The 25,333-nt window shown below is 42.7% G+C and overlaps 3 protein-coding genes and 1 pseudogene across 3 annotated transcripts; 3 read left to right on the top strand and 1 right to left on the bottom strand.

Moving 5' to 3' along the window:
* The first annotated feature begins 6,722 nt into the window (after positions 1-6,722).
* LOC104423549 lies at positions 6,723-10,366 on the top strand (annotated as a pseudogene).
* A 1,524-nt stretch (positions 10,367-11,890) lies between these two features.
* Positions 11,891-13,347, bottom strand: LOC104423548 (probable glutathione S-transferase). Its single transcript, XM_010036022.1, has 2 exons — positions 13,036-13,347; positions 11,891-12,010 (listed from the first exon to the last, which is right to left on the bottom strand). Exons 1-2 carry the CDS (start codon positions 13,345-13,347, stop codon positions 11,891-11,893), a joined length of 432 nt encoding a protein of 143 aa, XP_010034324.1.
* A 70-nt stretch (positions 13,348-13,417) lies between these two features.
* Positions 13,418-18,904, top strand: LOC104421796 (serine/threonine-protein kinase PEPKR2). Its single transcript, XM_039303940.1, has 4 exons — positions 13,418-13,907; positions 14,454-15,324; positions 17,288-17,581; positions 18,164-18,904. The coding sequence occupies exons 2-4, from the start codon at positions 14,574-14,576 to the stop codon at positions 18,451-18,453; spliced, it is 1,335 nt and encodes a 444-aa protein (XP_039159874.1). The 5' UTR covers positions 13,418-13,907; positions 14,454-14,573; the 3' UTR covers positions 18,454-18,904.
* Positions 18,905-19,649: 745 nt separating this feature from the next.
* On the top strand, positions 19,650-21,736 carry LOC108955504. Its single transcript, XM_039304025.1, has 2 exons — positions 19,650-20,720; positions 21,208-21,736. The coding sequence occupies exon 1, from the start codon at positions 19,999-20,001 to the stop codon at positions 20,704-20,706; it is 708 nt and encodes a 235-aa protein (XP_039159959.1). The 5' UTR covers positions 19,650-19,998; the 3' UTR covers positions 20,707-20,720; positions 21,208-21,736.
* Positions 21,737-25,333: the final 3,597 nt, after the last annotated feature.

Raw genomic sequence — 25,333 nt, 5'->3', positions numbered from 1 at the left:
TTTGGGAGAGTTTGTCATGCCTCTCATTGATTTGTTATCTTTGTTTTGGACAGTCAGGTAAACAAACAAGACATGCTTCTCATTGATTCGTTATCCTTGCTTTTGACAGTCAGGTGATCCTGTAACAAACAAGAGAGAATGTGTTAGTCATGAACTTTTTCAAGAGTTGAATAACTGGAAGCGATACAACTTTACCCTTCACTGGTTTGCAGACGATTGGGAGAACTTGAAGTGAGATGGGGACACGAATTCCAAGCGGCTAACTGCCGCGTCGGGGATTCGAACCCCGACTTCGGACCTTTTGCTTCTCCCGGATACCACTCGGCTAGAGGTGCCGATGGTGTCCGTAGGGCACTTCTTCTTTTTATTTAACCGAACCGGCCTCGGACGACACTTCCTTTCATACCAAGTTAGGTAAATCAATATGGATCATTTGATTTGCCCAAATTAACCATTAAGCTTGTTTCTTGAATCCTATGCTTCCTGTCAATAGGAGAAAATATGTCAAAAGTGAATTCAAAGAGTGGGGAATATTGGAAACGATACCAAATTACTCTTCTCCAAAGCTTGTATGTGCTAGCTCCTAAAGATATTTGAATGTCGATGATGGCCTCTTTATCTTGGCATAGTTTAATGTTTCATTCAATTGGTCTTCCTCTTTTGTGACCATGTATGCATGATTGTTGGTCGTTGATTCATCTTCAACGCCCTCCTTCTATGGAATTTCTCCTTCGTCTTTAACTATAGCATCATTGGGCAAAAGTCATGTACCTCAAGCTTCTATGGAATCCGAGATCAAAAGTCTCAAGCTTTCGATGGCAATTACTCCTCGGAAGAATACGTGTCCGGGAGTGAAGTTTCTAGATTCCAACATCATTGTCCAGTGTGGGGCTATAGATCGCTTTTGACTGTCTAGATTTTCTCCCCGTTGACAAGAATCACTTTAAAGGAAGAGAAGCAAATCCTTCTTTGTGCTTCTTAGCTTGTTGAAGCCGGAAGTCCTGTCAATGAACTCGAGACATCCTGCGCTTGAGCTATCATGCTATGCATGCTTCAAGTTTGATAATATGCATGTGCCTATTACATCCCATTTTTCGTTTCCTGTAAATAGAAGAGAAATGACATCATTTCTAAAATTATATTCAGAGAATAACACTTACCTTCTTTGAAGTGGGATGATATTTTCTGTTTGCCCCATTGTCTTCTTGAAAGGGTATTTTCGAATTTGGCGAGCTCACATGATGTGCCGTTTCAAATACCTTTTGTCACACTAAATCAAAGATGATGTTCTGAAACATAAAGTGAGAGGGTTAGAAAGACAAACGTGCTTAAATTTATCATCTTGTTTTGACAAAAGCTTTTGGGTGATGAAATATTTTTTTTTCAAAATGCATCTTTGGGGGAGAAAAAGCATGAGGAAGCCCAAATTTCGTATTCTCCTTGGATGATATATTTTTTTCATGGTTGGATAGCATCACCGGGCTGGTTTGGAGTACCGCCTCATGTTCTTAAACAAAATATTACAACCTGTACAATAGAGTACTTGGAATGGAAAATACAACCGTAGTACACTAGATAAGATGAGAAACATGAAATTATAAAAACAAGTAAAACTCATGAAAACCCCGTGTAAAGGAGCGCTTTGATAGTGCCGGTCTTGAAGCTAAGCGTCTTTGAATTCCTTGCCTTGCAGACTCGAAGTATTCGCATGCGATGACTACCTCGTTGAAGTTACGAAAGTGTAACCCACGCAGCCAACAGCGCGCTTGCAGTGACAAAACTTCTATGAACCGCTTCATTAACTCCTCTTCAGCCGCTTGAGGGTGGGTTTGCATCATGAAAGCCCTCCACCTCCTCGCGTATGCTCGGAAATCTTCCATTGGTTTTCTTGTGAAGTGAGCCAAGCTCTCACAAGGCGCGGATTCAGTTCCGATCCGGCTTTGGTACCGATGCAAGAATGTGGAAGTCAGCTCATTCCAATCCTTTAGAAGATAAATGTTTGATGTGATAAACCATTGCAATGCAGACCCCGTAAGAGTTTCTTGGAATGCCTGAGTTGTGAACGATATCGGGCCATAGTACCGACTCATTTCCACATGGAGATATTGCAAGTGGGCCACGGGACAAGCTGTGTCGTTATACTTGAGGAGATTGGGTATCCACATTTCTATGGGGCTCATGATCCTATGAGGGCAAGACGGGCTTGATGTATCTTGGTTAGGCCAATGGTTTTCCTACTGCATATCTGTTGTGGTGGTGAATTTTTCTATTTCAGGGAAGCTGGACTCTATCGAGATTACCCCATTGCTTTCTTCCGGGTCAAAATTACCGAAGGAGGATGAGGCATTTAAGCTATCCTCATGGTCAGGTGACGAGCTTAATACTTCGTTAGGATCATAGCGGATAAAGATGTATGCCTCCTCTTCTGACGGGCCTTCATCCCCGGATGAGAGTAGGAAACAGTTATACAATGAATCGTCAGTTTCATTGTCGAAATAACGCTGGAAGTCCTTAGGATTGTATTCTAGGGCCAGGAAGTCTTCGTGGTTGCACTCTAGGGATTGTAGCCTTCAAAGCTGTATTCTTGGGAATGCTCGAAGCCTTGGTGCGGTGGCTCGTCGGGTGCCGTATTGATCCGCTTAGGCTTTCTTTTCTTGGCCTTTAGTCCAGATCTTTTGAGTAAGGCCCTTTGTTTTGCCAGCTCGATTCTGTCAAAGGAAGTGAGAGACATTAGAGTTTCACTGTCTGATTCGCTTTCCAAGTTGATAGGGGTTGGTGCTCTTTGGACCCTAGCTCTTGGAGTAAGCTTGGGGAGTCGTCTAGTCTTGCCCCGGTCTTGAACAGGCTATGTGTCTTTGATCTCGTATAAAGGCTCCTTGCCTTTCCTAGTGGGAAATTTTCCAGTAACAAGATGTTGCTCAGCTGCCCATTTATCATGCAAGGCTTCATTGACATGCTCTTCTCCTATCTCAGCGACTAATGGTTCCTCGTGCTCCGCGATCATTAGTTCTTCGTAGGGCAAGGCTATGTCAGGGCTGATGTCAATATCATATTCTTGGTGAAAAACATGAATTAGTTCCCTCCAGGTTTTAAGGGGACTAATCTTCCCGACAATGTACCATCGTAAGGCGGAGCCAGTCAAGCTTGATTGATACGATTGAATCATCTTTTGGACCAAGTAGGCCTACAAGTAGGTCTCTGGGCGGGAGGTATCAGCATGCCTTTCGCATTTAGGTGCTTTGAGCTCTTCAGGGATCTCAATGCCGGCGTAATTGGACAAGTCCATGGATTCTCGCTCCCGCAGCTGGCTTAACTTTTTCATGATCCTTTCAAACCTGTCTATGGTACCGGCTATTTTCCGGCAAATTTGCGGGTGTCATGACGGTGCTTAAGGCAACTACAGAGTTGGCTTTGACTTGAGTGGATTCCATTTGTCTCGAGAGTTGTCGAAGGACAATGGACATCTGTCCTACGCCGTCTTCAATGTTAATGAGGCGATTTTGTACATCACTTTGATCGGGCCCTATTGCATGAGGCCATTCGCGGGCGATTAGTGGCCGGCGATCCATAATTACCCTGTTTGTGGTGAAAACAATGAATGAGCACGACAGTAAACAAATATTGATCCATGGCAATGGTCTAACTGCTTTCTTATTTATCAAAAGAGGATTTATAGACTGCAAACTCCTTGCTTGAAATTGAAAAGACAGGATGAAATACTAGATATTAAACAAGAGTCCCTAAACAATGGGACATAACTTTCACACTATTTACACTAATGGGCACATGATTGCCAATTTATATGCGATGGAGCCTTGTTCTTGTGAGAACGCCCGCTTCCTTGAATTGGCTCGAGGTGTGCATCCACCCATTCCCATATCCCTCTCCATGAGCTCGCTTGCTCGTGCTGGCCGCTCTCGCCGATTGAGTGAGGGACCGATGGCTTCCATCTTGTCGGGATACAATGGTTGTGGATGTAGGACATGGAGGCGTGGTGGGCTTTTCTTCTCCCTCAAGCCCTTCGGGTACCACGATCCTTTTACGATGGCACTTGTTCCATGCTTCTTCATAAATGTCAACCATGTATTCAAAATTTTGATGAGTGAAGAGAAGTGGAGGGGTCCTCTTCTTGAAAGATGGTGGGATCTCCTGAAGGGCCCCATACTGTCGTGCCACCCGTTGTGGGAAATAGGAAAAAGCACCGGTGAGGCCGAGCGGCGGAATTGGATGGCGGCGCTTGAAAGCAAAGCGAGCTCTCTTTTCATAGAACCAACCAAAGCACACCATTGGAATGCCTCAGAGCCGGGTCTCTTAGGAAATTTATCCAATTTAAACAGCTTTGATTGGGAATGTATGGTCCTAAAACCATAAATTTTTGTAATGGATTTTCGAAGTCATTCATTCCAGATGATCGCATGAAGCCTTGGAATTCGCTCAGGAGAGGCTCGCATGATTTTCTCCGTGTTGTCTTTAAAACGATTAAAGGACAAGAATGTTTGATTAAAATCATATTGACATAATTTTGCCCCCTCAAGATTTGATCAACTATCCATGCCATCTTAGGACTTATGACATTTCTTTGATGGGGAAATGATGAACCCAAAAAGCCCAGAGGAAAATCTCTTTTTTTGGGTCATAGGCTGATTTTGAAAATGTGCATTCATGAATTCTAGTGGGCGGTATTATGGTTGCCTTCAAGAATTTGTCTCATGACATGGATTTCGGTTCCTAAAAGTCGCGCTAACCCTTGCCACGGGAGAAAGCCTCGTCGATGGCCTAACAAGCTTTTTCTCGAGAGGCATTCCAAAGCTGATGATGATGTATTCTTCCGAGTTTGGGTTAGCTCAAACCCACCAAACATAAAAGTAGTCGTTTTCAAGCACCGTAAATGTGCCATGGCCCATGTACGACTTCGGGGACGAACAAAGTGATTTGAATCAACGATAGGAGATGACCGATTTTGGCTTTCACGCTCTTGGGTAAGCCGATCCAATTGACCCCACCAACTGAAGAGTTCCGCCTTAGGAGCAGGGGATGAACCGGATATCGTCTTTCCCCATCGCATATAAACTGAGACTTGAAAAGCTTATCCTAAATTGTCATGGGCCAAATAAAAAGACTGAGTAACAGTAAAGAAATCACTTTACTTTTAAAAAAATGGCAAGCACAAAGACATGCGCATGAGACGTGCGGCTCGATTTCTAACTAAGAAGGATTGGTGAGATTAAAAGGATATCCGTCCATCGCAGTCTCGCGTTAGCAGCATACCCTCCTAACCTCGGCTAAGAAATTCGGGGAAAAGAAAGGCAACCTCTACATCGCAGTCTCGCGTTCGAGATCGTATCTTTCTTAACACCATCCTAGAAATCCTATGGCGGCCCAAGTCCGGCGGCCGGGTTGTGTGTGCCATGTGTAGTGCTAAAACATTTAAGAATGCACAGCCAGTGATTTATCATTACAAAACATTTTATTTTCACAAAATAAAAAAAAAAAAAACTTTAAGTTATTACCCGCACAAAAGAAAAAAATCCAAGTCAGCAAAGCATTTAAACAAAGATAAAAACGGCCTAAGTCTTCAAAATCCCCGAGGCGGAGTCGCCAAGTCGTCGCGACCTCTTTTTTCTAGCGCCCCGCATCGGGTACAAGCGCCTAAGGAGGCTAATGGCTCGGCTGAATTTAATTATGCCCGGACTCTCCCAAGTCCACCAATTCACGACTTTAATAGTCCGAGTTTTTAACCCGTAAATCAATTTTTAAATTGAAGTCGCCACTAATCGATTTGGGGTGGGTCGATTAGAAACCCAAGCGAAGTATCGGGAGAAATACTCGCTCCGCGCAAACTGAGAAATTAGGATCGGGGACTTGATTACACTAGTTAATCACTAATGCCCTTTCGGTACCTAATCTTGTTTAAACCCCGAGGTTTTTGGATGTTCGAGGGATTTTCCATGCATTTTGGGAGGAAAAACATTTTTTGAGTATTTTTCTCATTTTTTTGGACATAAAAGGGATTTTTTTGGTATTTTTTGGAAAAGTACAAGTCTTTTTGGCTTTTTCATGATTTTTTGGCTTTTTTTTTTTATTTTTGGCATTTTTTTGGAAAATAAAATATTTTTTTAAATATTTTTAATATTTTTGGAAAATAAATTATTTTTTGATTTTTTTGATTTTTCGAAAAATAAAATATTTATTATTTATTTATTTAAAATATTTATTTTATATTAAAATAATATTTAAAACTGAACCGGGTCGGATCCGCGGGTTGGGTCCGATCCAGGACGGCCGATCCGACGAGGACGGGCCCGCGTTGCGGCCCGACTGGATTTTTTCGTCTTTTCTTTTCTTTTCTTTTTATTTATTGAAACGACGTTGTGGCCCGTCGTTTTGGGAGGGATCCAGCCCAGCCCGATGACCCGGCTCCACAACCCGCTCCCCTGGTGAAACCCTACCCGGATCCGACCCGAACCCCGACCCGGTTTCCGCCGCCCCCCAAAATACGGAGAAACCCTACCCGACTCGTAGCCCGGGTCCGACCCACCGACCCGAGGCCGCGACCCGGAAAATCGAGAACGCGCGCCGGAGAGGGGAAGGCCGAGGTGCGCGGTGGCGACGGCGGCGACGGCGGTGACGACGGTCAGAGCTTCGAGCAGAAATCGGTATGGCGTGGGCAGGATCTATCGTCACCTACTCTCGGCGTTGGCACGGCACGGCAGCACGGCTTGATGACGGCGGCCTTAAACTTGGACTGCGTCGGGAAAAACAGCAGCGGCGAGGCGCGGGTGCGACAGTACGGTTTGACGGCATCGAGACTGGTGCTCGGCCACAGCGACGGCGGCGGCCCGGCTCGGGCGACTCGGCACGGCGGATTTCCAGATCTGCGCCCAGATCTCGACCCTCTCTCCTCCGGATCTTCTCTCGCTCAGCTCCTTCCGCTCGGATCTCACCTTCTTCACTTCTCAGCCCAACCTCGCTTCTCTCTCACTCAGGCTAGATCCGAGCCTCCACCGGCCGGATCTGACCTTCTCGGACTCGCTCGCCAGCGGCCTCCCTCGAAGTCTCTTAGTGGGAGGTCAGCCGAGCTCGCGACCTGAGTTCTCTCTCGCGCTCACCCTTCAATCCTTCCCGATATCTCTCGGTGAAGGATCTCCGAGCTCGCCCATGCCGTTCTTCGACAAAGGTGGTGCCCTTTTATAGGCAAGGGAATCCGGTCGACGGAGCTTCGACCACCGGTCCCCTTCGTGCGCCGAGCGGTTCTCTCGGCTAAACCGGCGTCCCATCCGAGCTCATCCAGCGAAGCATGCTCGGCATTGATGGCGCCGCGATCTTATCTTCTCCGCCGACGTCGGCCTACTCCCCTTGGCCGTAGGCCGTCCTTTCGCGCGTTGCCGGCCACCGCGCGTGAGATGCAAAGCGACCGAGGAAGAAGAAGGCAGGAGGAAGAAGAAGAGAAGGGGGCCGGGGGCTCGCGAGAGAGAAAAAGAGGGGAGGGGTTGGGCCTTCGAGCTTGGCCCCAATGGGCTGCTTTTTTTGCTTTTCTTTTGTTTCTTATTTGTTTATTATTATTTACTATCTGAAAAGACAAATAAATGTAAAAATCCTAATTAATTAAAAACGAAATTTAGGTGTCAACACAGGTTTAAACAAAAAATGAAGATTAATTTGTGCATAGTAGCGAAACTTTGCTTCGCCAGTGGAAGTTTCCTTGCTCTTCATGGCTATGTAGAATCTAGAAGTGAAGCGAACTGAAAAAGTTAAGGCCTTCCATGGTTAACCTGTATCATTGATTCAGGTCGCAAACTTGCTACCGTAATGAGACGACCAACATTTACACTACTTATAGTATTTATATTTTGGGTGTGTTATAGTATAGTTTATTATTTAATGAATTTTATTAACGAATGATGGAAATGAAAATGGATCGGGAGAAATTTTTACTATCTTTACTTGTGTTTTTTTAGGATCACTTACATTAATATGTTATTCATACCAAACAATGGATATGATAGTATATGGAAATATCTGATTTTATCATTATGATTCACTAAATAATAAATAGGATATAGCAAAACTCTTAGATTTCATATCATTTTTATCTTGGCGAGAAATCCATGCTACCAAATGCAATTTTAAGACTATTTGGTAATTATCCTTATGTAATCTCCAGTTAATTCGCATTTGACTATGTCAAAACAAAACCGACTACACAACTTCTCTTGTGAAATTCTTTTAAACTCTAAATGAGAAGAACTGTGAATAAATTAGATAATTTGAAAGATTTAGATTCACAAGATCAAACATTTGATCTAGTATGTGCTAAACTTTCTCCTTCAGAATGAACGAACCATTGTCTTGTACTCCAATCGTGAATGTTGACTAGGAACCTTGACTGAAAAAAATCGCAAAAGATTAGAGAGAGAGAAAGAGAGTCTGAGAGCATGGACCTAAGGTTTCAAGACCCAATCGACGAAGAGAAAGCCTAAATGATTGGAAAGACTTGAAATGTCTTAGGCTTTAGGGTTTTTTTTTAGAATTATAGAATACTTCCAAGAGTGGTATGAAAAATTTATTTATGTATTCATGATATATCTTATACTTAATGGGTTAGATGGTAGTTTTCTTTATAACAGTAATTGGAGAGAGTAGATTTCCACTGTTTGATTAAAGGATGATCAACTGTAGTAATTGGGAGTCTCGTGTATAAATATTAAATAGTATGCTCTCCCCTTGATCTATATCATTAGCATCTAAGCAATGTACATTTTTCTCTCTGAATATCTTTTCTCTTAATGATCCTAGCGGACTAGTGAGGATGCTTAACTGGTTGGCGATCTCAAGCATCGGCCGGTGGAAAACGTGGAAGGTCCCAGGGCAAAACCCTAAAACGCCTCCTCCTCGCACGTTCCTCCCCCTCACGCTAGCCTACTTCCGCCACCGTGCCGCTGAGGGCTCCTCCGCCCACCTCGTCCTCATGGACCCCTTCCTCTTCGCCACCTCGGCTGTCATCGGAGTTCTCACCGGCCTCGATGACTACCTCTGCGCATACAGCATAGCGCGAATCCCCATCTCGACGTCAGCCCTGCTCATCGCAACACAGCTGGCCTTCACAGCCGGGTTCGCGTTCCTGCTGGTGAGGCAGCAGTTTACGTCGTACTCGAACAACTCGATATTCCTCCTGACAATGGGGGCAGGGATCCTGGCAATGCACACAAGCAGCAACCGGCCGGCGGGGGAGTCGAAGGGGGCGTACTATGCGGGGTTCTTCATGAAGCCTGGGCCAGTGGCGCTGTTCGGGTTCATACTGCCGCCGGTGGAGCTGACGTACTAGAAGGCCAAGCACGCGATCACATACTCGCTGGTCTTGGTGATTCAGTTGGTGATGTGCTTCTTCGCCTCCGCTTTCTGCACAATCGCATGCTGGTCAACAAGGACTTCCAGGTTCTCTCTTTCACATCACATAAACTTGTTCCCGACATCATGTTTACGCAGGCGATTCCTAGAGAAGCAAGGAACTACGAGCTCGGAGAAGCCTGATACTACGTGGTGCTCGTGTGGAACCCGATCATGTGGCAATTCTTTTTCTTGGGAGCCATAGGAATCATCTTTTGTGCCTCCTCTCTCTTCTCAGGAATCATGATTGCCGTTCTTCTCCCGGTCACCGATATCCTAGGTGGAGAAAGGCGTGTCCCTCGCCCTCGCACTCTGGGGCTTCGCTTGGTACTTGCTAAGAAGGATGTTGTTAATCGGCGTCGCAATGGAAGCAGATTGTATATTTTGCAATTATGTCGGGAGTTATAGAAATCGATCGAAATAAAACGAGGAACAATAAAAATGAAGGACACCAGAAATTTACGTAGTTCGGTCCGAATGTCGGAACCTACGTCCGCGGGAAAACCCAGCAAATCAATCCACTATAAATCGGAGAATTACAGGATTACAATCACTCATGCATTCAAGTGTTTCCCAGCCCTACTTTATACCCAATGCCCACAGTGTTTAACAAAACAACTCACTCACTGGACTCAACTTCTGCACAAACCTCTCGGAGCTCAAGCCTCTCACTCTCTCTCGGGCTCTTTTCTTTTGCTCTCTGCGAAGCTCTTTTCTTTCGCTCTCTGCCGAGCTTTTCTCTCGCTGTCTACTTCTGCATCGACGTCTTCTCCTTTTTAGCGAGGAGGGCAGAAAGACAGGACCAAAAGAAGAAAGTAAATGGCCTCATTAAATGCAGCGCAGGCGCCCACAAGACAAGCCCACAATCGGCACCGAACGCCCACCATATTTGTAGGCATGCATGCAGATCGTGCATGTGCATGGGCAGGCATTTAATGAGGCAGAGGAGAGTCAACAAACGTGCGCCATCGATCCGTGAAATGAGGTGGGCCGCAGTCTTCAAATTTCTTGTTCACGGAGAGAAGCAAGCGTATGACCATGCATGCACTGACACACACGTAGAATAGCTTTGTCTTCCCTCTTTCTTTATCCGCAACCAGACGAAAGGAGTCCACAAAAGATGACCAGGAAGAGAGGAGAATTCGGCGCCTACGAGATAGTCTTCTGAAGCCACAAGTGTTGACCAAGTTTTCTACGTGCATGGCCATGTGCATGCATTTAATGGCGTCTTCTTCATGCACTTGCAGCAGGTGGTGGGTCCTTTATTTAATGTAGAAAATTGTTGATCCCTTCCTTTTCGGCAGAAGACAATTCTTCTCTGACTTTGCTTGCATGCTTGAAGAATAAAACCCCATGCAGCTTTTGGCTTCTCCTTCTACGCATACGCACGAAGAGATGGGATTAATGCCGGAACAAGAAAATTCGAAGACATCACAAAGTCTCCCCTGAACTTTGTTATTTGGCCAAACTTATGCGTATTAATCTAACGGGCTCAAACTTGAGACACACTATAACAAAGGAAAAAGAAAGAGGGGCAGCAGCAGCAGCAGCAGCAGATTTGATCTCCAGAGACCAAAATGCATAAAAAAGGCCTTCCCTGAAGGCAAAAGATGAAAGACATGGTTCATACTTAGCCTGCTGTTGTTGTCTGTCATAATTCTGGTCCTGATATTGTTCATATCAAAGTAACAAGAGGGCTTTCTACACTATTTACGAGGCGATTACTGTCAGCCTCCTGTTGCATACTGTCCCCCAGCGCTGCCATCGGTGATCTGCATTGTAGCATAATTCATCGAGTCCTTTTCTGCCATCCTAGACAGCTGGATTTGTGACAGCGCAAGGGAAAAAAACTGTAAATCGTAATTTAGGATTTGTGTTATTTCTTATATTCATGCAATAATGTAATGTGGTATTGTTTATTGTCTAATACATCCAGCACCAAAATTTGGAGCTGCACTGCATAGAGACTGCTTTGGGCAGGAAACCAACAATCCAGTGATGTGCAAGACAGAGGGACAATGACAAAAGCTAAGGAGTTTCTGGAATAAACCTCCTTGCTTTTTCATTCTGTTGCCCTCTTGTTTATGTTTTTCCCTTTTCATTGAAGCTGTATAGCCTGAATAGTCTGGCGATTCCATGTCATTGTCTCAATTAGCACGACTGTAGTAGATAAGATAAGATTCTCTTGTCCATTATAAGAGAGACACGTTACTGGTGGCGTTCTATTAGAAAAAAAAAAAATACTGTACTTCTAGCTTTCTGGCCCTGTCAGTCAATTAGTATAGATAGGGAGATCACCTTGCAGGATGGTGACAAAGAAGTCAAAGATCATTTTCTGAGATATACCAAACTTGTTCTCTGAAATACCTTTACTCTTATGTAGAGGTCTTCACTATGTCCACCAAACCAAAATACAAGAATGGAAGTGCAAGATGCAAAGTGCTCCAACAAAGTGAAAATGACAATAAATTTCACAAATCTTGGTTTCTTCCTACAAGAAAATTCATAAATCAGTAGCTGCTCTATGGTTATATGATGATCCCAATGATGCGATCTGCTCAGTAAAAGCAGCGGTTTTTCCCTCTGCCTTATCTGCTTTTGTCTTAATGTTAACATCTCTAAACTAATTTTTGAAAGCACATAAAGATGAGGACATCAGATTCTAAAGCGTCAACGTGACAAACTTAAAATTTTCCTCTCTCTCACAGCAGCAAGGGCAATCATTCATTACACTTCAATTTGTACTTGAATTTTATCATGCTCTTGTTTTTCACTTTCATCAAAACTTGCAATCAAGTGGCAATCATGCCACTTCTATGGTTTGGTTTTTGTCAAAAGCCATTATATTGTCCTTCAAGCATCACAAATTATCTGTTTCTACACAGCAAGTTGTGATGGTTAATCCTCTCCTTACTATCTGAGCAGATCTGGGAGAATCTTGTTTCAGTTAAACCTGAGAGCTGCATGTGAATTGTGCTTAGATGGTTTTATTAGGTACCTATGCTCAAGCTTGTGAATACCTCGGCTTTCAAAATTTTGCCAGTTTTGTAATGATGCTATCCAGCAGTTCATACAGCATATTAATGTGTCCAGATCTAAAAATCAATGTACGGATCTCAACATGGACAGAAAGCTGAAGAGGTTTTCTGATGTCAGCCTAAGAACATGGCATGAGTTACCTTGAATATGGATGCCTAGAGTTAGACAAACGATGAAGATTAATTTGTGCATGCTAGTGAACTTTGCGTCAGCGGTGCAAGTTTCATGCTCTTCATGATTATGCAGAATTTAGAAGTGAGGGGAACTGAAAAAGTTGGAGACTTTATGATTAACCCGTATCATCTGACTTAGGTCGCAAACTCACTATATGATAATTGACAAAGCTTTACACTGCTTAATTTTAGTGCAAGAATCTGTTGCTGTTGTCCAAGAAATGAAACAAAATAAGATTCCTCGTCCTATCTGACAACCTGCGAAATACAATGCATGAGCTGAAAGATTGGATGTTGCTCGGAGAGGATTACAAAGATATTCTGGCTAGCCCTGAAACTAATGTTGAAAAGAAGCTTTCTCCTAGTTATTTTCTTGGTTATATGCTTCTCAAAAGGAGCACAAAGTGAAAAACCTCTTCTCTATCTGAAGCATTACCTTATCATCAACAAATTTGGCCCAGAAACGCGCTTTGGCTCTGTCATAGGGTTCTTGTGGAAGGAGGGCCTTCTGCTGCCGTGTTTCATTGATATACTCAAGAATAAAAAGTGACTTTGCAATCAGTTTTCCCTGATGGAATAGAATCGGAGCCTTCTTATGAGCATGACTGTATTGCAAAAGTGTGAAACTATGGTTCACGAGATCTTCTTCCACACACTCATCAATGGAAACTTCTTTGAGCTTTAAAGCCCATAAAATTCTGATGGCAATAGGGCTCGCCCAGAACCCAAACAACTTCACCTCGGCCATCCACTGGTTTTCTTTCTGCAAAAGCTGTCGTTATCTTGTTCTGATATTTATAGAAATTTCTCTGCACTAGGTGTGGGTGGATTGCTCATGTAAGTTCACGTCATGCATGATTGATTCCCTTTTCTTTTTCCTTTCTTTTTTCTTCTTTAACAACGTTGTATCATACTTGTGAACCCATTTGTTCGGTTTCCCAAATGACATGTTTTCCACATGCCAATCCAAAAGTCTGGCCCGATCTTGCTGAGTAACAGACAGTGGAACACGCAGGTGAATTTGGTGGACTCTCGGCAAGTCGCATGCACCAAGCAAATAAGTCCACACAAAGACGGCAACCCATCGTCTCTCGTGTCCACACGAGCACACCGTTCTCTCTCTCTCTCTCTTCTCCTCAGTCAATCTTTGTCGATCGAAATCCTTCCCACCCGACGCCCCGACCCTTCGCCGGAGCCTCCCAATCGGGATTTCTAGGGTTCCCCCCCTCCCCCGGATTCGTCCTCAACCTCATTGCGATTTCGTTCCGTCGATCGGGCCGTCATGTGCTCGTCCGGCACGGGTGAGAGGTGGGTTCGTCTTCTTCTTTTCTTCACCTCTCTCCTGCGCCGCTCTTCGATGCGCTTCTCCGCTTGATGGGGAAAGCTTGCTGATTGGTTGGGCGGGTGGGGCGTGCGGTTTCGTTTGATCTGTGCTGCGGGTGCTCGGCGTTTGGGGAGAATTGCGTCGGCGTTGGTTTTACGTGCGAAAGCAGCCGTATTTTTTTTTTTTTTTTTTTATTTGAGTTGGTGTTCTATGTGGTGGGGGGAGTTCTCGTGTGAAGCGTTTTGACGACTGGGTCGCTAGAGGAGTGAAAAAAGGGTTTTCTTATTTCTTTTTGTTTCCGTTTCGATTGTCTCTTAGCGACCTTAATGCTGTTTTTGCGGACTGATCCGAGTGGAACTTTCTGATGGGGTGTTCTCTTCTTGGAACTGGGATTGGATTGACAAATATAGTGAAAAAGGTTTTCTTTTTTCTCTTGTTTCTGTTTCGATTGTCTCTTAGCGATGTTAATGTTGTTTTGCGGACTGATTGAGTGGAACTTTCTGATGGGGGTGTTCTCTTCTTGAAGCTAGGATCGGATGGAGGAGTGTAGTGCTGATCTCGACTGCTTGATTTGCCGATTCTCCTGAAAATCAGATTGATATGGTGCACCTTTTCGGGTAGTATTTACTACTCCTTTTTAGGCAGTATTGATGAGGCAAAAGAGGAAAGGGAGTGAAGCCGATGCGTCTACTCAGCTGCCGGAACTTTCGAGATCTCCCCATGATTTGCAGTCGTCAAATCTGAGGTCTCATTATTCATTGGACGATTATACGAGGCTGAAGAAGAGGCGCAAAGAAGATGCGGGCACGGAACCTGTCGCTTCCTGTAAAAGTAAGCTGGCGAGCATCACCACAGCTCCGCCTTGCGGCAGCTCGTCCTTGGTCGCTCCTGGGAGAGGTTTAAAGAGGAAGATAGGATGTATAGACGTTGCTACCGGAATGGGTCGGAAGAAAAAGATTGAGGATGATTACATTTCAGGTGACACAATTGGCCAAGGAAAATTTGGTTCTGTTCGGCTCTGTAGGTCTAAGATTAGTGGTGAGGAATTTGCCTGTAAGACTTTGAAGAAGGGGGTGGATTTAGTTCACCAGGAAGTGGAGATAATGCAGCATTTATCAGGACATCCGGGGGTTGTAACGTTGAAGGCAGTGTATGAGGAGCCAGAATCTTTTCACCTGGTGATGGAGTTATGCTCTGGGGGACGTTTGATTGATCAGATGAAGGAAGGTCCTTTTTCAGAGCAGCGGGTTGCAAATATATTCAAGGAGGTGATGCTTGTCATCAAATATTGTCACGAAATTGGTGTCATTCACAGAGATATCAAGCCCGAAAATATCCTGCTTACAACCTCAGGAAAGTTGAAGCTTGCAGATTTTGGACTGGCCATGAGATTCTCTTCTGGTATTGTTTCATTGATGAAATTTTGCTTGCTCATAGACTTCAGTCTTACATTTTTTTTCTTGTCAGTGGCTTCCTTCACGAATTTCTTTAGTGAACTCTTTAATCTTAGTCTTGAACAGTGCAAAATATGATACACTTTGAAGCATCAGAAGATCATAGTGGAGTGCATATGATTCCTTTTGCGTTTCGTTTCCTTTAGGAAGGAGTTTTGGTGGCCCTTCTTGATGGTTGAGCTTATGGAACCAACGTATTGTCCCAGTCATCACCTTTCTTGAAAAGAGACAACAGATTTGCACAATAAAACTCAGAGATACTTACCCTGTAGCAAGCCGCACTTAACTACATAAGTAACAGAAGGACGAAAATTATTAGTTGCATACCTGGAGATTATAGTATCAATATCGAGCTTCAAGTTTTTTCTTTTTCCGTCTGATAAGGTGGGGTCTCTATGGGAATGAAAAATAGTGACGACCATTAGAAAAATAATAATTGATAGAGCATGTATTAATGCAAACTTTCACTTCATCTGTGCTCAGAAAGGAAGCTTTTGAAATGAGGCACACAGAGCAAGGGAATCCAGTAACAATTGTAGTGGGAATGTGGTAGGGAGTTCTTGTGTTGAGCCTTCTTCTTCTTCTTCTTCTTCTTCTTCTTTCTTTCTTTCTTTCTTTTTATCTTTCTTTTTATCTTTTCTTTTTTCTTTTTTTGGTCGTTTGCTTCATCGTAGGAGTATCTGGGTAGATATGACATATGCTGGTCTTATTAGTATGATCCTAGCTTTGGTTGTGTTTCTCTATCTTTCCCTGCTGCTTTAACAATGCTTTAGATGAATGGATGAGCTGCAGTCCCTTCTGATGGCGAAAGCTATTATGGGCAGGGACGGGTCTAGAATTTCGTCTTAGTGAGGGCAAATATTATCTACAAAAAGCATTATTCTACCGTTAGAAAGCCTGGTAAAAATTCATATCATGTAATATTTTGTTTATCGATAACCGTTGGACTTTAAAATGGTTTATGAACTTTATCCATTTCGTGGGGGCAAATCACTTGCAATAATGACTTGTGTTTCTTTTGGAAATTTTAATGGGGACAGAACTTAATTTCAAGGCTAAAAAAATGGATTATTATTTAAAAAAATTCTAAACCTTTAAGTATGTTATTATAACTCTAGAGAAATGAGTCGGGTCAAGAACCCCACATTCCAACACATAAATCTGTCCCTGATTATTATTGGTTATTTGTTCCTGAAGAAGACTGTGGATCCAATCTTTGTATAGGCCGTAGATGCATGGGTTGGTTTTCAATTTGTCAGTGTTTCAATTCAAGACACCTTCAATGTTGTTGTACTTGAGCTGAGTTCCTTGTAAGGTGATATGTTGAATGCTCTCAGTTATCTTTCTTACGCAAACTATCTTTAGTGCATCTTAAGTGAAAATATATGTTTTTGAAATTAGTTCTGGAATAGTTCCTCCTCAGGTTATGTGCTATGCATGTTATATCTCCTTCTCATACATATTGATACATATTGTTATCCTTAATTCTGTCTTTTGGCATAAAAAAAAAAAATCATCTCTGACATTACATGGATACTAAGCAAAGTCAGGGAGCTTTCTGTCTCTTTCTAGATTTCAAGTAATATCAATATTCAAGAGTTTTGGTGCATCTTACATGAAAATGAGCTATTCTTGGAGATTGATTATTGTGGAGAACCATCCCTACTGACGTGGTTCCTCCACAGGTTATGTATGATGGTCGTTGCTTTTCCTTATTGTATTTTAATAGTTACTATCAATTCTCTCCTTTTTCCATGAATTTTTTCAATTAATCTGTAATATGTGTGGATGCCAAGTTAAGTTAGGAGCAGTTTCTAATTATCAGTCAAGATCTCAAGTCATATTGATACTTGGAGTTTTCCATGTCAAGACTTAGTCTTATGCTAATATCTACACATACTGCATAACAGGTCAGAGCTTAACAGGTTTGGCAGGAAGTCCCGCTTATGTTGCTCCAGAAGTTCTGATTGGGAATTATTCTGAGAAAGTTGATATATGGAGCGCGGGTGTCCTGCTACATGCACTCTTGGTGGGCGCTCTTCCCTTTAAAGGTGACTCAAAAGCAGTCTTTGAGGCAATCAAAAGTGTGAAGCTTGATTTTCAGTCAGGCAAATGGCAGTCTGTGTCCAAACTTGCTCGTGATCTGATTGCAAGAATGCTGACAAGAGATGTTTCTGCTAGGATAACTGCAGAGGAAGTATTAAGTAAGTTCTTGATGCTGTTTTCTATTTTCTTTTTCAATTTGAACTGATGGATTTGCTGATTGTTGTTTAGATGAAAAATTTTATGCCCCACTTGCAAACATTTATTGAACCGACTATCTTGTGATATTTGTATCTCTCCAAGCAAAAAAATGGCTCATGGCTTTGGTTTGTCTATTGCTGAAATTGTTTGCTTTGGTCACTGCTGCTTGTGGTATCCATGGTTTTCATAGTTCTCTGACTATATTTAGCATCAAATATAACACCTGGGCTAAGGTTCAAGTCGGTAGTTTTTCAGGCAATTGCACCAAAAATTCAAGTTCCATGCTGAAAAAATGCCAGCTTGCTAGCTGGTATCCCACGATTCTATTTTTGGACCATTAATTAAGGAAGGTGGCATTTTATCGGTCTTCTTCACTTTCAACTGCATTTTATGTTTTGTTGGCTTGTGTTAGGCAAAGTATTCACCTGCTTGTTGCTGTGACTTTTAATTTTGCCTTCTGAGCCAGTTTAATGTCAAGTTGCGCTCTGAAGGTGTGTTCTTCTCAGTTGCATCAGTTAAGATGACTGCTAATGTTGTTTCAGGGCATCCTTGGATATTGGTCTTCACTGAGTGCACATTGAAATCTTTGTCCTTTAAATCAAAACTAAAGAACCAAGTGGCAGCTTCCTCTGTGCAAGTGTCTGCTGCGCCTGGCCTCGAGCAATGTGGAAGCAGAGTATGCTCTGGTTCTGCCAACAGAGACTCAACACTTCCATCACCCCCTAGTCCGAGCTGCAAGCCCGAGGAGACTGATGAATGTGTTTTTGTGGATGCCCTTTCAGTTGCTATCTCACAAGTTAGGATTTCAGAGCCAAAGAGGAGCAGGCTGTGAAGTCCCACAGACCCAATAGAGCAACAGTGCTCGTCTAACATGAGGTCTAATACACTGTAAAGCTTTCTGATCTGCTGACCGACTAATGACATCAACTTGGTCATCTCCATTGCTTCTAAGTTGGGAATAAGTTCTGTCTGTGTTCCATCTGCGTCTGGCATAATCTCCCGGGACCAAGTGATGACAATAACCAGCTGATTTCGGTGGAATTGGAATAGTTGGCTCTGGATCCTGAAAATATGCTAAGTAACTTTTATTCTTTTATGCATTTCAATAATGGTCTGAAACACTAACCATGTGGACTGATGGAATCATTGTACAGAGAATGTAAATAGTTTGAGTACTGTGCTTTTCCCTCCCAAGCCAGCTTTCTCCTTACCTTAGGAAGAAAAAAGGACTGCTGCCTCTGAAGGTCGTGTTTTTTATGTCTCTATGTAGGGCTCTTTCAACCCGTCGTTGGGCATCCGTTTAATTCTAACATCATCTACATGGTTCATGTGGGCATATGCGCCTGGTTCTGTTTCAGTTTTAACGATGGTTCAGCTCGCATGGTGACAGGGGATTGTGTGTCCCTCTGCCATCTCGGGTGGATGTACCTGGTGCAAGAGAAGTGTTATTCTGGTTGAGTTTTCCACCTGACGGTCGATAGGGACTTACACTAACCCAAAGTACCAGTTCCCACTCGTATTAAACTTTTGGTCTCTCATTTAAAAGATCACTCACGTACTGCTCTAGCTTCTATTTGAATATAATATATCCAGGCACAGATCTCAGAAGTAAGATCGAGCATTGACAGAAATTTGCTTTGGGGCTCCACCTTTGGGTTAAATAATAGACTGGAGTAGACAATTTTCGAGGATCTATATTGAATCGGTCGGCTTGGGAAGGGAAACTTTATTATTTTGTTGGTAGTCAAACCACTATCTCCCTAGAGGCTCCCAGAATTTATGACACTGTTTCCTGCTTCTGCCTTGCACGTTAGCGAGCTCGGCCTCTTCCTGCGGAAGAGGATTGCCTTTCGAGGGACGGCACTAGAGTCCAGGTATTCTATCCTGCGGATTAAAATATTGACGCATGCATGTGATATTGTCAAGGCTAGACTTTCAAGAAAAGCTTATATAAGACTTCCTGGTCGAATCTCTCTCTTAGACTGTCAAGAAGCTTAAGAAGCACACCCCCCCCTTCCTCTCCTCTCTCTCTCTCTCTGTCCATGGACCTTGAGAAGCACGCAAAAGTACCAACCAAACGCCCGAAGGGTTGCTCCTGTCAGTCGCCTACGCTCGTCATCTTATTCACCTTGACTCCACTTCTAGTTCTCCTTCTCTTCCGCATCCAATCTTTCACATTTTCCACTCCATCCGGTTCTACTTCTTGGGAATTCTTCCAGAAATGGACAGCGATCACGATTGACTCCACCACGGACCACAGTTGTTCCGATAGACTCGGCAATCTAACATCCAAGCTCCGGGACTCAGTCACTTTCCTCCCGCTCGAGGACCTGAGATATGCCTACATGGAAGCTGCCATGTCTGGAATACTTGGTTCATGAGCTCGTTAAGTGACACTGTCGAAGAGAACGAAGCAGAGTACCTCTATTTCCCTTCCCAAGGATCCAAGGGAAGAATCTTATGCATCAAGGGGCGGGACAGCAGAGATGGCAGCAAAAACTCTTATGCTTTGGCATGGCCTGAGAGCCTTCCAGAATCAGCCACTCTCTTGGAGGGCCTGACCTTTGTATCAGACACCTACTATGACTACCTGAATCTGTGGCATGGGTTATATGCAGTGGCACCTTTTGTTGGGTGGTCAATGAAGAACCAATGCTTGAAGCCAACAAGGTGGGTACTGTTCCATTGGGGAGAGCTCAGGAGCAAGATGGGGGCTTGGGCTCAGAACCTCATGCGAGCAACCTACGGAGATGTTGCCGTTGAAGTCTTGACGGGAGGAGGGGACGGGCCGTATTGTTTTGAGAGGGCAGTTGTGATGAGGCACAATATTGAGAACATGGGGAAGAAGAAGAGGGTGCAAGTTTCTGAGCAGCTGAGATGCAAGGCAAGAGGGTTCTGTGGGATCAACACAAGTAGTAAAGTCAACGAGGTGAACGAGAGAGGAGAACCGGTCGTGAACATGACTTTACTAATGAGAAGAGGCTCGAGGTCGTTCAAGAACGCGTCGGCGGTGGTTAATGTGTTCACTAGGGAATGTGAGAGGGTGGACGGATGCGCCCTGAGCGTTGTCAGTCGGAAGATCTGAGCTTCTGCGACCAGGTTTGTTCTCCGCACCATGTTCGTGAACCTGCTGCTTCTCTACTTCTCTCTTATTTTATTGGGCTTTCCTGGTTCGACGCTACACTTTGTACTGTAGACCATATTAAACAATGTCGAAGATCACGTCATGGTCGGCGACGGTTGATTTATTAGGCTATTTAAGTTCTCCAATCCCCATGAAGGCTGACTACGAGCTGAGATTTAGTGTGGAAAGTCGCAATTTCAGAATAGACATGTGCATTAGGTTACCAAGAGCTTCGGAAGATGGGAAATCCTAACAAATTATCGAGGCTTCAGAGCTACTGCTCTTTTCTAAAGAGTAATTCAAAAGAGTTCATCAGTACCGAGTTGCTGGTCTATCTCTATGATCAATTTAAGTAGCGTCCTCAGAGTTAAAACTCCAAACCTGGCATTGGCACGTATGCTGCCATCGCTTTTCTATTAAGTGTTCTATACATGCTCATATATATGTTCCTTGATCTTTCAGGTGCGAGTGATGACTTACACAGACATCATGGCGACCCCGCATGGCGCACAGCTGACAAACATGCTTTTCATGGAGCAGGGCAGTAGGGTGATAGAATTCTTCTCCAGAGGATGGTTAGAGCTCGCAGGCATTGGCCGACATGCCCACCGTTGGACAGCTGAGCTGTGTGGCATGATACACGAGGGCGCATACTGGGAGCCGCTGGGGACTAAAGATTGACCCCACCCTCACCAGGATCTCGATTGCTTCTTATTCTACAAAGATGGCCAGGTGGGGCACAATGAAACATTCTTTGCCGAGTGGACGAGAGACGTCCTCAGCCGAGTCAGAGAAAGCAAACTGGAAGAAGCCAAGAAGCGTTTGCAGCCTAAGAGAACCACCTGCGTCTGCTAGGGTCGTAATTTGTCATTCCCCAGTAAAAAGTTTACCGGCACTCCTCCCGTTAGCTCTCTCTCTCTCTCGAGGAGGGAAGTTCGATGGTGTCTTGTTCAGCAAGAGGTCAACGGGCAGAGTTCCCATTGTAAGAGAATACGACCACATACTATCATGTAAAAGGAAGCAATAAACATGCACTTTTGCCATTTCAAGTATAGGTGGTAAGCATCTGTGAGTTCTCTTCAAATGAGGAAAATCTGTCACTAACATACAAATCTCATGTAGCATAATTTTTCTAGAAAAAAACAATTTACAGTGAAGTAGTTAGACGATTGAATATTGTCCTAGCAAACGCCTCTAGGCGTAAATCAGCCGCTCATTGCTACTAGCCCCACAGTAGAAAAGCACCCCACATCTTCTGGAAAGTTTTGATCATAGGTAGACAAAGAAAAAGCAAACCAATGCAAAAGCCAAACATGGACGACATTACTTGCACCATATTGAACTATGCTCTTGTTCAGCCTCCGCACATTGTTCTTAACACCTGCTTGTGCTTTGATCAGCGTCATTTGCTGCAATAAAATAATTTAGATTCTCTTGGGGAGCTGACGATGCGCCATCAAGTAGTTGGCAAGTTGGTAACATACAAATTACTAATCTCTCTCCCTCTCGCAATTTTTACATGATCCACACCGATCACCATTGATCTATAGAATTAGTCAATTTTTTTCTAAATTAAGATTATCTGTATCAGAGAAAACCAGATAAAGAAAGTGGGTATTGCGAGAATTAGATAAAAGTCTAATAGGATGATCAGAGCTCGACTTATGGGAATTGCATTGATAGTTCCGGGTGAGAAAATATGTATGATCTCATAATCATAATTATAAAACAAGAAAAACTCATCGACGAGTGAAAGGAGAATCCAAGGAAGGAAAAGGATTCGGAGCCCAGCTAAATGAGCGGACCACATTCCGACTAAATCACATTGGAAACAACTCTTTTGAAGTCTGGAAAGAATTGTGTTTATGCCGTTTGTGAGTGTTCTGATTAGCTTTCCTACATCAATACTCTGAAGAATTGTGCTAATGATTTAAGATACTGAGAAGATCCTCATGATGAGAAAACATAACTATTTTTCCAAAAGTTTAAGCGATTAAGAATGATGATGGTTTATAAGGCTGCCCATGTAAGGGTTTCGTGTCACTTCTATTTTGCAAACATGCTTCTTTGTTTGCAAAATATATGTTGTCTCCTAATTTTGTAAGTGCAATACTGTCAACAAACTGCTGTGATCAATCCACTCCAGTTCTGATGAAGAGAAAAGTACGAACCTCGCCCTTTTATGGGGATATGAGGGAACTTACTGTGAGGACGTGAACAAGAAAGCCCTTAGAACTCTACTTGCCATCTAATTCTTTATTCACTCCCTTCAAATACAAGACTAAATGGAGTTTGAGTAGATCGAGAAGCTATTCAAGAACTCAGCCCAAAAGAGTTAGAAACGAAGGACTTGCAAACCTGATTAGAGCGCTTTAACGTTGCTCTTTTATATAGTCCTTTCTTAGAGTGGAATATGATAGCTTTTCTACTACGTCCACAATGCCGCGGCGGGTTGAGAGGTTTTGAGGAAGTAAGTAATACGTCGTTAGAAGGACTATGCTGCACTGCGAGTGTGAATCAGAGCACTCGATTATGAGGCAAAAAAGAATGCTCAAGGATGAACTTGAAATTGAGTCTTCTTCAATTTAATTGATATCTAGTTTTTGATGTTATTATTTGAATTGGAGAAAAAGCGGCATCCAACTTTAATGTGGACGACTAGTCAAGTTACTCTCATCTATATTTTGTTCGAGCTTGTATCAATGTTTCGTGGTTTTTCTCTTGTGATGAGGAAATCCATCCAGGTAAACAAATCCAAATTCACTCATAAAAGATGTGAGCCAAACCCTAGATGATTGACCTAAGCATAGCATTATATATATTTAATAGTTTGCTGAATATATCTGAACATGAATCAAGCCTAATCTACTCACGCATATTATGCTTTTTAACCATCAAGCTAGATTCACACGGTGAGCATGGAGTTTCTAAGTCAAGTTCAGCTCATAAGTATCTTCAAATCTTAACTCAACTTGCCATCATTACACTCCCTACCTTTGGTTACTGCACAATCTTGTATAATAGGTCGAATTTAAGGTTTTCTCTTAGAGGGGGGCCGAGGGAGAGAGAGAGTTCAACTTACTTTAGGAACGAAATAGGAAAACAAGATTCTGCAGAATGCATGCGGATCGACAAACGTTTGCCTTTTTTGCTGTTACATGCCAAAGCGTGAAGCTCAAGCATAATATTCTTGTTATTTCACAATCCTAGCATTTAGCCCTACCATGCAATTGCACTGCACGATAGGTGTTGCTTTTATGACTTCATTACTTATAATATTGAACATTTCTATCTCCACGCATGAACCTACACTCACCATCCAATATGCTTATTCGATTGCTTAAAAAAATCTCCGAGTATTTTTCAGTTAGTTTTTGGTGAGTTCTAGGTCCACAAAAGCGAGGTATAATCGAAGAACATTTCAAATTTAACTAGATAATCCACTATTCAGAAGTTTGAATCCTTCCATCTGAGGAGGCTAAGCAGCTAGGTTAAAGTGTAAAGAGCGAGAATTGTTAAAACTTGCATAGATGTAACGTGTTACGTTCCGTTATAATTCTTTTCAAAAGTGGTATGTATTTTATCTTAATCAAATGGAGTGAAATATAATTAGTGGGTTTAAAAGTCAAAATTTAGTTGGGTCAAATTAATAAATCACAAAAATTTAAGACTAAATAATTGCAAAAAGAAAAATTGTTTGTGTGGGATCAATTGATCCCTCTCAAGCAAACAAGGAACCTCGACTGTATTTATTTTGGGATGAATATGTTACTTACATTACAAAGATGCAGTAAGTAATTCTTGCAAAATATGTTGTTGATATATAGTTGTTGATTCTATACTGGTACTTATTCTTGGAGACACTTTCTCAAGAAATTGCGAAAGTTCATTAAATTTTTATGAACATCGATAGTCCTTTATAAATTCTTTTATTGTTATTCTAAAGTTGAATTGATCGTTTTTGCAGTCGATATCCTTGACCATTCACCACTCATTGTTATAACAGTTGGTTTATTTTTTCGTCATCCTTCTGATGAAACATGAAATAGTAAAAGATTTATCTACCAAACTTTTACAATTAACCTTATTGAACTTCTTTCTGCAATGAATTTGATCATTTTGGATAGATTTTAAGGACATTTTTCTTTAATTAAAATCGTGATTTCAGCCCCTTTTTTTTTTTTTTCGCTTTTTGCTTCTCATGTGGAAAAGTAATACGTTAATGTATTCTTATGATTAATTTTACAAGTTGTGCTCATAGGCAAAAATGTAACACCTCTTTAATCATCTGTGTACTTTTTACTCCATCAATGTCTAGATTACCATTAAAAGTACAAAAACTTCCTATATTTTTTTATTTTCAAGTAATTGTAAAATCTTATATCGTTAACATCTATTATAACATCATTGAAATAGTACATTTGTTCTAGATGGTGGAAATAACTAGGCCTTAACAACTTTCATTGAAAGACCAATAGTTCGGCACTCGAAAGAGAGGTCGAGGGTTCGAATCCCCGCGAGCGCGGGGAATTGGCAGAGGCATTTTCGGCCACCTGGTGCACGTGTGTGGTTAGCACGTGTACCCCAG

Source organism: Eucalyptus grandis, chromosome 10, assembly GCF_016545825.1.
Source record: "Eucalyptus grandis isolate ANBG69807.140 chromosome 10, ASM1654582v1, whole genome shotgun sequence".
NCBI lineage: Eukaryota > Viridiplantae > Streptophyta > Magnoliopsida > Myrtales > Myrtaceae > Eucalyptus > Eucalyptus grandis.
This window is presented reverse-complemented; position numbering and strand designations above follow the sequence as displayed.